Source organism: Aquarana catesbeiana, linkage group LG02 (genome assembly GCF_042186555.1).
Source record: "Aquarana catesbeiana isolate 2022-GZ linkage group LG02, ASM4218655v1, whole genome shotgun sequence".
Taxonomy (NCBI): Eukaryota; Metazoa; Chordata; class Amphibia; order Anura; family Ranidae; genus Aquarana; species Aquarana catesbeiana.
In genome coordinates, this window is record NC_133325.1 from 689,413,895 (window position 1) to 689,428,263 (window position 14,369).

The 14,369-nt window shown below is 39.2% G+C and overlaps 1 protein-coding gene across 3 annotated transcripts in view; it reads right to left on the bottom strand.

Annotated features, from left to right (window-relative positions):
* Nucleotides 1–235: 235 nt before the first annotated feature.
* Nucleotides 236–14,369, bottom strand: part of SEZ6 (seizure related 6 homolog) — a 955,479-nt gene continuing 941,345 nt past the window's right edge. For all 3 annotated transcript variants that reach the window (XM_073616801.1, XM_073616802.1, XM_073616803.1), the window contains 3 exons: nt 12,331–12,451; nt 11,849–11,951; nt 236–8,679 (listed from right to left, as the gene is read on the bottom strand). In XM_073616801.1, coding sequence (XP_073472902.1) covers nt 8,650–8,679; nt 11,849–11,951; nt 12,331–12,451 — 254 coding nt within the window. In that variant the 3' untranslated portion in view covers nt 236–8,649. The remainder of the gene's footprint in view (nt 8,680–11,848; nt 11,952–12,330; nt 12,452–14,369) is intronic.

A 14,369-nucleotide genomic window follows, 5' to 3' on the forward strand; every position in this document is an offset into this window, starting at 1 on the left:
ATAGCCGGTTTAAATTAAAGAAATCTATTATTATACTGTATAGCCAGCTATAGTGATAGAGTTGCAACTAGCAGCAGGCCTTGTGTTAGCCAGTGATTTGGGCTGATGCACTAGCTCCAAACAATACCACCATCACATATCTCATCTACATCTTTTGCTGCCACTAGTCCAATGCCTGAGCACCAGAGAGAGATGGAAACATTAGAATTTATAACAAAATCACAATGACAATTGGTAATCAACAAAAATAATTTATTCAATGGCAAACCATCACAAAATCCATTTATACAGCAGGGTTTGTCATGTTTCTGTTTAATGTCTTATGCTTTTAAGGAAACATGAATTCTCCTATTGAATGTGCTTCAGTCAGTGTATAATTGTATACTGGAAGCTGTCTTATGGTTACATATAACTATACTTATGTTTTTTGGTTGTTTCAGAATTTTTATAATCTTTTTTTTCATTCAAGTTCAGTTCCAACTTTTTGTTAAATTCAATATTGTAAGACAGGGCAGGGAAAAGTATGTTTTTTTTGTGTAATGTTATTTTATTCCTATCGTCCTTTCTTGTATGTATTCACATTTATTTTGTTCTCATAGACTTGACATTTCACATTGCTTTACATTTTAACTATGTGTTCAGACTCCGGAATGTTTTTTTTTTTTACTTACACGTATATCCAGTTCTGAGTTTGTGTCTCACTCGCCCATTATTGCATATGAGGCATTACCTTGCAGTGCCAGCTTACCAGCAGAGATGAAGAGAAATTCAGGCAAAATTTTCCAGCTCACCCACACTTTAACTGTTAACTTCCACTGTAAGAGCTTGTTAACATTGGCTTCAGCTTATATAACATCAGCGTGTATGGCAAGGTTTTCCAAAACGTTTAGTAGGCTTCAAGTTACTTTGTCGAAGCCTTAACAACAGTAATTTACAGGGTCCTCTTGTGTATGCACAGCACACTTGCCCATCATGGCACACTTACCTTCTTGTGTGCCCTTCTCCAGCGATGTGATGTCCACGCTCCCCTCATTTCTCCATTCACAACCACGAGCATATTCTGCTGATACTTTTCCTGATCCGACATCTTCCAGGTGTGCAATTGGGCAGCCACAAATAATATAAATCCTGTGCATCCCAGCACCTAGGTCCATTTCCAGCATTTTACAGATGCCATAAATGAGTGGTCATGTGCTGCAGGCAGGCACAGCAAGGAGCATGTGAAAGAAGATTTTGGCAGAAGAGACTTTGCTTGTCTAGTCTGCCAAAAACTTTTAATTCCAGCTGTGTTTTTTAAATAAAAAAACCCCCACTTTAAAGCATAGTTTATCTCCAGTATAGGAAAGTTAAACACACATTTTAAAGAGAACCAGAACTGTGGAAGCTATGCCTCAAAAAGGCAAGCAGTGAACAAAAAACTAGTGATCGATATTGCCTGTGGTCTCCCTGCAGCTGATCTTTTCCCCAGTACTGAGTTACTATGCTTTGTTCCAGTCAAAGTCTTTGTGTGGTGGAGGAGCAGGGCTTTGCTTACCTATGTCAAAGCTCCCCCCCCCCCCCCGATGACTGGTAATTTAATGACTAGTAGAGGAATATTTAAGAAGCAGCAGGAGAGGTTCAGGAAGCACAGATCCATATAATACCTGAAGAAGGGACATATTTGTTTGAAGGTCCTCATTTTTCTCTCCAGCATGGTGAACAGTGAGCAGCACTATAGTGACGCCAAACCTCACTCTAAATTTCCTGACACTGGCAGTCAGAGGCAGGTAGGCTCAAAGTACAGAAATTGTACTATTTTTCTAAAGGAAATTAAGAAAAGGGTAAATGTTATGGTACTGCTTAAAGTAATATTAAAGCCTAATTGTTTTTAAGCAATTTGAACTGCTAATGTAAAAAAAAATACAATTTAAGCTACTTCTTGATGTTTTAAAGTTTTGGTTTTCTGCAGATTCAGCTGGTCCCCAGATTACTGGTCTCTCTTTCCAAGTTCAGGGTGGCTAGTTTGCTTTGCAGACTGCTATGGAGCCACCCTTGCATACGCGCCCCTGACTGAGACTGGAGCCGAGTGTCACTATACTGTGTGTATGAGTACTAACAGGCCTCGTACATACGATGAGAATATCTGGTGAATGATTGTCCGTTTTTTTTTTTTTTTTGCATGCTAGTCTGCATACCGAAAACCAATAGGTTACTAGAGTTCACATACGACAGAATACAGCTTTGGAAGTGAAGTAATGTGTTGTATTGTATTGTACCGAATACTAATAGGTTACTAAATTTACGAAAATTCTCATACGATAGAATACAGCTTTGGAATGAAGTAATATGTTGTATTGTATTGTACCAAATACCAATAGGTTACTAAAGTTATGAAAATTCTCATACGACAGAATACAGCTTTGGAATGAAGTAAAATGTTGTATTGTATTGTACTGAATACCAATAGGTTACTAAAGTTATGAAAATTCTCATACGACAGAATACAGCCTTGGAATGAAGTAATATGTTCTATTGTATTGTACCGAATACCAATAGGTTACTAAAGTTATGAAAATTCTCATACGACAGAATACAGCTTTGGAAGTGATGTAATGTGTTGTATTGTATTGTAATGTATTGTTTCATTTCTGAGCATGCGTGGTCTTGGTCTTCGTTTTTTGGGACAAATACTATTCTGATTAAAACGGAAATTGTTCTGATATTGTATGAGAAAATTTTTCATGTTTGTCCCTTCGGATAATTTCACATGAACTGTCGTGATGGGCTCTCGAAAACTGTGTACTAACAATCAGATTGTTGTACGATTGCTTCGAAAGCGGTAATTTTCGTCCGATTTTCTCATCATGTGTACTAGGCATAAAGCTTATTATAAGCCTGCTAGCAGCTTGTTTAAAGTGATATTCTGCATTCCAATTAAGATCTGTGTTTAACATGCTGGAATTGAAGTGGTCTTTGAAGGCTTTGTCAAAGCTACTCAAACCTTGCCATAGGCCTTACAAAGGCTTTGTAAATGCTTTTTGTACACACTGCTCTTATACAAGCAAAGCTTATGTGAAAAAAGTCTTATTGTTCCTAGTATATGGTGAGACTGACACACAATTCATTTGTATGACTAGCATTACAGTGTAATGCCAATTCTTATAGCCACACAACACCATGAAAAAAAAGACAAATTCCTGGTATAATATTTTTGGATTGTGGAAGGAAACCAGTGCTAACACTATTTAATAGTGCTGCTGGTGAAAATACTACCCAGCACTGCAAGGCAACAACAGCATCCTTACACCACCATACTAATCAGGATCTTGAAATAGCTTATTTTCTTCTTTTTACATTGTTGTCCATGGGTAATGCGAGACAAGAAATCTGACACACTGCTCTTTATCTAAAAGAAACATACATACAACTCACAGGCCCTGTCTAAGATGCATAGAGGTTTATTGATTTAGTTATGTTCTTTCGTCAGATTTCAAAATGGCTGTAACAGTACACAGGGCACACTTACTACAAGGATAAATCAGCCCATAAATATGGCAGGACAAACACTTCTGGGGTAAATGTATCCACAGTTCTAATATAACAAAAAAACTAAAAACATGTAGATTTATATACATGAGATTTATACATGTAGTAAGATTGTCTTCATATCATACTTTCTGGCCCCAAATTCACTGCTGGACTTAAAGTTACCACAGCTTTTATTATGTAGAGGGAAAGCATGAAATCTAAAATGAAAACATTTGATAAGAGTTCTTAGTGCTAAAAGTGCTAATGAATAGTTCAATGGTTCTTGGATGGAAGGCCAAGGTTTGTTCTGCTGATGTCATTCAGTATATTGGGTGAACTGATGAATATGGTCACTAAGGTAATATGAAAGACTGCCGAAAATGATATTAAAGGGAAAGTATAGTCATCAATTTTTTAGATAAATGTTTGAAAATAACTTGGTAAGCTCTTGCTAGTCTTGCCAGGCTTTACAAGTTTGTTGCACAATTGCAGTAAGTCCGCATTGCATGACTCCAGATCAACTTTCTTTGCAAACATTCTACAAGTCTGCTGCAAGTTCTGGTTCAGTTATGTTGTGCAATAGTCATCCCACCACAGGGGGCACTGTGACTGAATTTTCATGCTGTAGACTTGCAGAGCTCTTGCTGTAGACTCACCATTGCAACTTTGCTCTTGCTAGAGACTTGCCACGCACATTTGCTACAAATTGGAAAAGTGTCAGCTAGAACTTTTGCTTCGAATGCTCTGCAAGTGTACACCTTGACAATGAAAATGTGCAGCAAGTTAACAGACTTACAATTCAACACTGCCACAAATTTGTGGAAAGTTATCCTTGCTATCTGGGAACTTTAAGCTTGATGTTTAAAACCTTGTTTCTATGCATAATGAGGGGAGCTGTATTACATATGCAGGCTTCACGTCCTGCTTTGCAGTGATGCACAGTTGTAGTGCTTTTCTGCTCCTTCTCACAGTGCAGAGCTATGTTTCAGTGAAATTAATGCATGCCATGTGTAGCTAATATTTTATCTCAACAGCTGTTATCTAAACCCTTAATATTTGCTAAACTAGTGTCATACATTTCATGGCTCAGTGCTACTAATCCCCTCTATCATCTTTCAGCCACTTCCTATCCATACCAGTATGCACTTACTCCATTATCAGCTGCTCATCATTGACAGACAGTGACAGCAGTACATCATGCCTGTACAATGTGTGGCAGGATGTCCATTTGTAGATCCAGGGAGACAATGCAAAAGTTTTAGGTAATACATACAATTAGGAAACAGTTGTTGCTCCCTGACAGAAAGTCCCTGAACAAGAACCTTCATGGTAGGATCAACAAATATTCTTATACAAAAATATGCAGATTTAAAAGTAATGAAAACAACTTTTCAAATTACATTAACATAAGATTATGTGAAATTGGTGACTTGGTTTTGATCTACTTTCCCTTTAAAAAGACAATAAGTTATAAGAATATAATCAAAGATACAATATTATTATTAGGACAATATTTCACTGCACAAAATGAACTATCCATTAGTCCCAATAGAGGACACGTCTGTAGTCAAGCTTACTGCAAGCTGAGACTGAAATGGCTGCTAATGTAAGACAACAGGTTGCACACAGCTACACGACTGTTAAAGGAGCTTTAAATCTCACTATCTATTAGAGTATAGGGACTTTTACTTTAGTGTACCTTTTATTGGCTTTTTATGTACATCAACATGTGCTTTAGGTACACTGGCACTTCAAGTTATTGACCATTATGTCCTTGGGCTCATGACTGTAGCTAAACCTTCTAAGCCTAAATTTAAATAAAGAGATGTGGACAGTAATAATATACACAAACTAGCTGGATATAGTAGGCCCATGCCAATTTATGCATGAGGTTAAAATGCTTTCCTTTGGGCTTTAACCAACATGCTGTTTATTGGACTCTTTGTAGCTTAAGCTGGCCATACACTGATTGAAATTTGTCATGTTCAGTAGGGACATGACAAATCCAGACGAAACTCGATAATTATGTGGCCATCCCCGCTCAACAGAAATCGATCCTTTGATTGACTTCTGTCGAAGGAACATGTTGGAAAACTTTTCTCCATCAGCGAGTGCAGCTGTCAGAATACAGTGTCTGGCAGGTTGGATTCCTCCATCCACCTCATTTGTGTGGATGGAAGCATCAGTTTTTTTGGGGCTGAATGGGCAGCTTTAGAGGTTCCATTTCTGTAAATCCAGCTCTGCATAAATATAATTTGTATACCAACATCACAGTATTATTTTTCACTCAGACTGCAATCTGAATTCTATTAGCTTTATTGTAGGGTATCATTGATCTGCCAATGTGTAAAGTTATTGCACAGAATGGAACTATGCCTTGCTCATATCACTGCAATATAACCAGCCTGATGTACATTAGGAAATTGATATTTAAGATTCACAGGTTTTAGAGTTTTGGGACACTTCTATGTATTTTATCTACACTTGCCTTCATCGGGTACCTCTAAAGATTGCTTCGGTGATTTTTTCATATGTACCATTATTGGTTCTGCCTACAAAATGAAAGTTGAAGGTAATTTGATTATCTAGCTAAAATGATACATAGCCAACTACTGTATGATTCTACTGCAAAATGTAATGTTCCCCGTACAACAAGGTTTAGATTGCTGTTACTTTAAACAAGGAATACTTAAGTTTTTAAAAAGTTAAATTTCTTCCGGAAAAGTGCAAACTAACCACTTATATGGAAGGAAATAGTCTTCTAAAGGTTAATTCCACCAAAAATGGTTTTGATTTTGGAAAGTTAAATCACCTTGTGGCATCTTATATTTCTCAGGAACTTCAGTTGTGAGGCATGTTCACTTTTATATTTAGTTATATCCAACTAGCATTGATTTAAACAAAGCTAGATAAGGGTGTCACACTCTCCTGAAAGAATATCTTTAATGTGGAATGAGCAAACTGGAGAATCCAGCATCCAGAGTGACACCTTCATTACAGACTTGTGGAAGACAGCAAATAAACATACTACAAGAAAAGCTCACCACTGGTGTCTCAGAGATATAAGATGCTGATGGCTGATTAACCCACTGGTGCAAACACAAAACTGCTATTTTAGTTTTGAATGGCCTTTGCCTATTTACATGGCAGTGCACTGATTCAATATCTTATCACTTATGCCGCGTACACACGCCGGACTTGCCAACGGCTAAACTCTGTCAGCATTTCCGACGGAAAGATTTAGAACATGTTCTATATCTGAGTCCGTCGGAAATGCCGACAGAAAAAGTCCGATGGGGCATATACACGGTCGGAATGTCCGACTGAAAGCTCCCATCGGACTTTTTTTGTCGGGAAGTACATGGCATTAGATATTTTGAATATGAAAAGTCTACCCACAGAAAGCCTGGTTTCTTTTTTAAAATACCCCAGTAAAGAATTATATTTGTGTAGTCAGAGTGAGAAATATATGTAACATAAGGGTTGCAGGGGTTACATTTTTTTTTACCTTTTTAACAGTTAAATGAAAATCAATTCACATACTGACTGTTTTGTGGTAATCTGGTATTTAAACTGAACACAGAAACCCATTCATCAAGCAACACAGTGATGTTCAGATTCTGGAATGTTTCCAAATATGATATGAATATTCTGAATATGAATGCATATTAAATCATCTGTGACAGCGCATAAGAGGTGGAAAAATCCTGCTCTTTTGGCAAATTATATAATTGAAATGGTATCAGAGTCATGGCCCTTTGCTTAGCTACTATAAAAAAAAAAGCCACCACTGCTACACTACCAGTTAGCCTTGATGATGCATCCATGAAAGATGCCATCTGACCTCCAATTCAGGGGGTCAGCATTGTATGCAGTGCCTGTGACTATAGGGCTCCCGACTAATGAACTGCTATTTCTGTAACTGATACCATTAGTTTTGTTGGAAAGACTACCATAATATAAGTAAACCTCATTTCATCACTTAAGTTTGTGATATAATTGGCAATATGCCAATAAGGCCCAATCTAAACCTGCATCATTCATATAACAGTGGTTTTGCTGAGGTATACTTTTTAACTCACTTTTTACACAATACAAATGTAATTTCTGTAAAATCGGGGAATGAACAGAGGCAACCTATTTGCAAATTGTAACTTTTCTTTAGTAATCAGCTTAGAGATATCCCTGTTTCATTGAGGCCTTTTGAGTAGCAGATATCAATATAGGTAACACAAAATCCTATCTGACCTTAGATATGTCTAGTGCATAAGGTAAATGGGCAACATGAGCTTCAGCAAACAAACAGCAGACAACCCACCTGCCCTGGTGACCCCACAGTCTGTGCAATTCAATGGAAGATTTAATGAGGTCACTCAGACATTGTGAAAACGAACTGTCCCTATGAAAGTCCCCACTGAGCCTCATATAAACAAATATATAAATTCATATATACATATGTAACTAAACACACAAGCTAAGGGATGTCACGCATAAAAGTGTACAAGTGTCATGGTGGCCACTGAAGTAGCCCAGTCATACTCAGTTCTGTACAGACACCAGCACACTTCAATGTACAAGTCCCTCAGAACCTGTCAAGCCTGCCCTCTATTATCTGTTCTTAATGTATCTCTGTGTGTATGTTTCTATGGAGTTTCCTGTATTACTTTTTTCTGTTGTGTGTCTATGAGTATTTTTCATGCAATTTTTGTTTTAACTCCTCTACTTCTCCTAAACCCCTGACATCTAATTTGTTTTAAGGTAATAACTTTTAATCTTTTTTCAAGATGCAGCTAAAAGTTGGGTTAGAATACATAGGTATCCATTCAAATTTCTTCTTTGAGGACAAGAGAAGGACCTAGATCTGAAGCTGAGAGAAGAACCAATGGCGAAGAGCAATAAGAACAGTGGTAGGAACCGGACAGGAGGATAGAAGAGCTGGAAATGTCAAGTTTGTTGAGAGTTGCAATACAGGCCAATGCTGTGCCAATTCTCAAAAAATGCCTGTGCCCACAATGGGGTCAGTTACTCAGTTCCGCCACTATAGAAGTGACAAGTCAAGAATCTTCTTATAAGTGACGATAACAATACTGTATGGTGTGTCCTTCCAGATCTTTTCCACTGATACAGAAGATGCTATTTCATCTATATAGACACTTCGTATTCTCTTGTGTCCTGCAACATGAATATATACAAAAAAACAAAGTGAAAACAAAATATATTGATACATAATAATCATCATCGTGATATTCTGTAGTGCTTTACATTAGACTATACAGCACATATACAAGTGCTAGCAAGCTCTAAAGAAACCTCCCCCTATTCGTTCTGCAGCTCTATTGTAAAATTCTGTGCCTCCTCTGCTGCCTTTATTATACAAAACATAAAAAGCTAATGATCTCCTACCCAAGCTTGTGTCAGGGTACTGTAAACAGCAGAGATGCTCAAAGACCTGGCATTCCTGCCAGTACTTTGCATGGGCACAGACTGAGCATTGGCTCACAATGTGTGCACGAGGATGCACATGGGCACACAGCTATGCACGCTCCCAGCCCAGCCCTTTATAAGAAGGCCAGTCACATACTACAGTGCTCCCCAGTGCATTTGTTCCTGTGTACCGCTTGTATCTGTGAATACCTGTTACCGACTCAGCTTGCCTCTGGACCTGTCTTCTGCCTGCTTCCTTACCTGACTCTGGATTGTCTAAGGAATCATCCCTCTCTGCTCTCCTGTGTATGACCCTGGCTATCATACTGACTATGCTTGTCTACCTGCAAAAAACACACAGGAGGGTGCAACCACCTCGTGCATTACCAAAGATAATTTTTATTTAATCCACATAGACAAATGGATACTCACATGCAAGTAAAAACATCAAGCACCCTCCTGTGTGTTTTTTGCAGGTAGATCAGAGCGAGCATAGTCAGTACGATAGCCAGGGTCATACACAGGAGAGCAGAGAGGGATGATTCATTAGACAATCCAGAGTCAGGTCAGGAAGCAGGCAGAAGACCAGAGGCAAGCCGAGTCGGTAACAGGTATTCACAGATGCAAGGGGTACACAGGAACAAACGCACTGGGGAGCCGAAGATCAACTAGCAATTGTAGTATGTGACTGGACTCATTATAAAGGTCTTAGGCGCCAAACTGGGCTGGGAGCGTGCATAGCTATGCGCCCATGTGCGTCCTCATGCACACGTTGTGCGTGAGGTGGTTGTGCCATCCTGTGTTTTTTTGCAGTTGGTTCTAAGGATTTCCCGGTCGGATGAGAGCTGCACCCTTGGTAGGCATTTTGGCAAGAAGTGTGATGGAAGAATATCCCTGGGTTTATCACTAGAAGGTTTTTGGACATTTGTTGTCTATTGCTCTGATCTACACCTGGTACCTGACCTTGGCTTCAAACTGACTTCTCTCCTGTTCTCTATTCTGCTTAAGACCTGCTGCTTCTCACTGGTGCCACCTTCATTGCACTCTACAGTTATTGCTTATGTCTGTCTGATACTTGCAAAGAGAACTGCCTCATAGACAACAGTGTGTTTATAATTTGATGCACTATTCCATGTTGAAAAACATAAGTGACAACCGTAGAAGAAGCCTCCACCTGCAGATGAGCTTCCAAAACAAGAACTATACCTTATCAAAATAATCCTCCAGTACCTTTTCATATTTCAGGTTCCATGCACACTAGCGTTTTTTTAAGTTCCTTGAAGATTTTATTAGCATTTTTACTACTCCTAGAAGCTGCTACTTTAGGCTATTAGTTTTTTTGAGCTTTAGCGTCTAGGAGCAGAAAAAAATAGTTTTTGTAGAGTTTTTGTAGTGTTTTTCCAGCAAAAAAAAAACGCTAAGCAGTTCTAAACGCTACTATAACAGCTTTTTTTGAGCATTTTTTTTTCTTCATGTGCTGTAGAAATGCTAATAAAATGCTAATGCTCCTAAACACTCCTAAAAGCTACTAAAAGCCAGCACAAAAACTATTATAAGCATTTTTCATCCAACATTTTTTTCCTAGCTTTTTTTGAGCTTATAAAAATGCTAGTGTGTATGGAGCAGTAAAATAGCTGATCTTCGAGGATTTTAGGCTAGATGAAGTGAAACCAAGATTAGCATTTCACAGAGAATGTTTTGCACTTTTGTTCCCCCTAACACAAAACCCCTTTAAGAGATCTGATTAAAAATATTGCTTGTGCTGTACAATTTTTTAAGTCATGTGATGACACAGCTTCTGATCAAAGATAAACTATAGAAATTTAATTTTTTTAAATGTTTAGCTGGCCATAGATGTGGTGGAAGGAAATAAAATCGCATGATTCCCCCATCAACACAGTCAGTGCTGTTTTGGGTAATTGCTGTGCTATTGTATTCTGCCAGCAGGGGGTGCAGGGAGCATTCCTTGCCATCAGAATACAATGGTTCAGTGGCGGCTGGTGTTTTTTGTTTGGGGGGGGGGGTCAAACAACCAACCCCCCCCCCCCCAGCTGTTTGCCAGTCCATGGGCACTTACCCGAACGGCGGTTACATCGGGGATCATTGTGCAGGTGGACAGGCTATGACAGGCATCTTGCAGCACCTTCCGTGTCCTCTTCCCTTCCGGGATCACGGTGGCTTCTGCCGCGCGTCTCCTCCCCTCCTCCTAGGCGTCCAATAGGATTGCCTAACCTTTCAGCCAATCAGGAAGCGGGTAACTGACCCGCGCTTCCTGATTGGTGGAGAGGTGATTCAGTGTTAGAAAAGAAAATATTAATTTGCTTTTCTAACACGTCTGGGTGGGCTCTGAGCACAATGCTCTGCGCTCTGAGTCCACCCTATTTTAAAGCCTATGGCTCTAATCAGGTGCTTAAAAAAAAACCCACCGCTGTCACTGTAATTCAGGCGCCCGGCGTCCAAAATGGGGCAATGCAATGCATGAATCTATCCATTAACCATATAGGGGGGTAGCGAGGATAAAGGGGGTCACACCTGTGCGCCCTTAATGCACCCCTGCAATGGTTACTGCTAGCAGCTATAGCAGCTGGCAGTAACCATATGTAGAAAAGTCTGACATGCTGGTTGTACCCAATTCGATCGATGGATCGACTTGGGTACATCAGCCTTCCCATACATGCATTGAAATTTGGCTGAATTTCAATTCATGTATGGCTGGCTTAAGTAGTAATCATATTATATTTCAGTTAATTATAATTTTATAGTTTTAATAAAAAATGTTGCTATAAGGCACAAACATGACATTGTGAATTGACAAGAGTTGAACAGAACTCTTTATTAATATGAACACTTCCTGTGAAATGCCTCTGTGTATGGCTCACTGGGGGTAAATGATCATTGCATGAAATTAGCTACTTACTCCTGTTTCAAATGCTGGATTGTCAAATGCAGATTCCACCGTGACTTGATCGTACGCCGGAGAGGAAGAAAGTGGCAGGCCAAGCAGAGCTTTTCCTTGTAGCCTGTATACAAAGAAGGGGAAGATTAGCTCTTTACATGGAAGGAGCTCACAGTATCTGGCTAATTGCAGGCATCCACACTCTGGGGTTGGTTTACTAAAGGCAAATAGACTGTGAAATTTGCATGTGCAGTGGAACGCTGCAAAAGCATGTGCTCCAGAGCTTAGTAAATGAGGCGAAGCTTCACTTTGCAAAGAATGCCCAATCACGTTCAAGGAAATAAAAACAGCATTTCTGCTTGCACGTGATTGGATGATGGCATCAGCAGATCAGATTTACTAAGCTCTGGAGCAAATCCCCCTGCAGAGTTCAACTGCACTTGCAAAGTGTACAGTCTATTTGCCTTTAGTAAATAAACCCCTCTATGTCTGTGTTTACTTACTTTGAGAAATATAGGTAGATGGCCGCGATGACCAGAGCCACCATGATAACAGGAACAAAGACTGCCAGCAGTATGTGTGTGCCTTCTACTGGAATGCCGGAAGCTGCTGCTTTCTCCACAGCTGGATGGAAAGAGCACAGCAAGAGTCAATCAGCTCATCCAGACAGAATATCTTCCATATACATTCAAGCACACTCCAAACTGACATTTATTTAAAACAGGTAGCAATATATTCTGATTAAAATCAGTGGAATTCCAGAATATGGAAACAAATTAAAGTACCACTTTAGTCAAACATATTGTATGTATTGTATTAAATAGACCCTAAGGCTCCATTCACACTAATGCGTTTTCTGATGCATTTTGCAGAAATGCATGGGAATTTTTTTAAAATGGGTTCCAATGGAACATGTTCACATCAATGCATTTTTGTGCCTCTGCGTTTTAGGAATAGGTCCGGGACTTTTTCTCATGCAAAATGCAGCGTTTTGCATGTAATAGAATTCAATGGACCCGCATCTAAAAACGCAAGTAACATGTTTTTACCGCGTTTTTGCCGTGTTTTGCTTTATTTTTTTCTTTGTGTTTTTTTAACACTGTATACAGTATAAAAAAAACTGTAAAAAAAAAAAAAAAAAAAAAACAAAAAAACGCAAAACGTGGCAAAAACGTGGTAAAAATGCGGCAAAAATGCATTTTTAAAAACGCGGCAAGCACCGCAAAAAGCACTGCAGAAACGCTCAAAAGCAACATGCATAGGTGTGAATCGAGCCTAACAGGGTTTGGGACTATACAACACTGCTGGGGCTGAAGCTTAGAAAGGTCACCTTTTATTCATTCACGTAACCCTTCCTTTTCCAAAAATAAAAAAAACAAACCTGATGCTGTAACTTGCTTAAAAAGTAAAGTTAGGATTTAAGTTGACTTTTCATTTACCTAATGTCCAATCAGAACTGCATCTAATCCCCTTTTCACACGATCGGAAATTCCACCAGCAAAAGTCCGATGTGAGCTTTTGGTCGGAAATTCCGACCATGTGTATGCTCCATCTGACTTTTGCTGGCAGAATTTCCGCCAGCAAAAGATTGAGAGCAGGTTCTCTATTTTTCCGAAGGAAAAAGCTCCTATCGGAAATTCCGATTGTCTGTCTTGACCGGAATTCCGTCGGAAAAACCATCCAAGGTTTTTCCGACGGAAATTCCGATCGTGTGTACGGGGCATAAGGCTGGATTCACACCTATGCATTTTTAGTGCTTTTTGCATTTTGCAGATTTGCACTACAGTCCATTTAACATGGTTTCCTATGGAACACGTTCTGTAGTGCAAATCTGCAAAAAGCACTAAAAATGCATAGGTGTGAATCCAGCCTAAGGCTCCATTCACACTAACGTGTTTTTTGATGCATTTTGCATTTGCAGAAATGCATGGGAATTTTTTAACATGGGTTCCTATGGAACATGTTCACATCAATGCATTTTTGTACCTCTGCGTTTTTGGAAAGGGTCAGGGACTTTTTCATGCAAAATGCAGCGTTTTGCATGTAATAGAATTCAATGGACCAGCATCAAAAACACAAGTACAGCGTTTTTGCAGCGTTTTTACAGCATTTTTGCGGCATTTTTGACGCGTTTTTGGCAGTTTTTTTCTTTTTTAGACGGTATACAGTCTAAAAAAAACCCAAAAAACACAAAATGCGGCAAAACACCACAAAAACGCTGCTCAAAAACGCGGCAAGCACCACAAAAAAACTCCAAAAATGCTCAAAAGCAACATGCATAGATGTGAATCGAGCCTAAGGCCTTTTTAGTGCTTTTTGCATTTTGCAGATTTGTACTACAGTCCATTTAACATGGTTTCCTATGGAACACGTTCTGTAGTGCAAACATGCAAAATGCAAAAAGCACTAAAAATGCATAGGTGTGAACGTAGGGTAAGACCACACTGCCCACCGGGTGACAATGCTGCAGTGATTTAATTGCAGAACAAACAGCATTGTCACCCTGGTAAAGTAAGGGGAAACATAATGGATCTAATGGCAG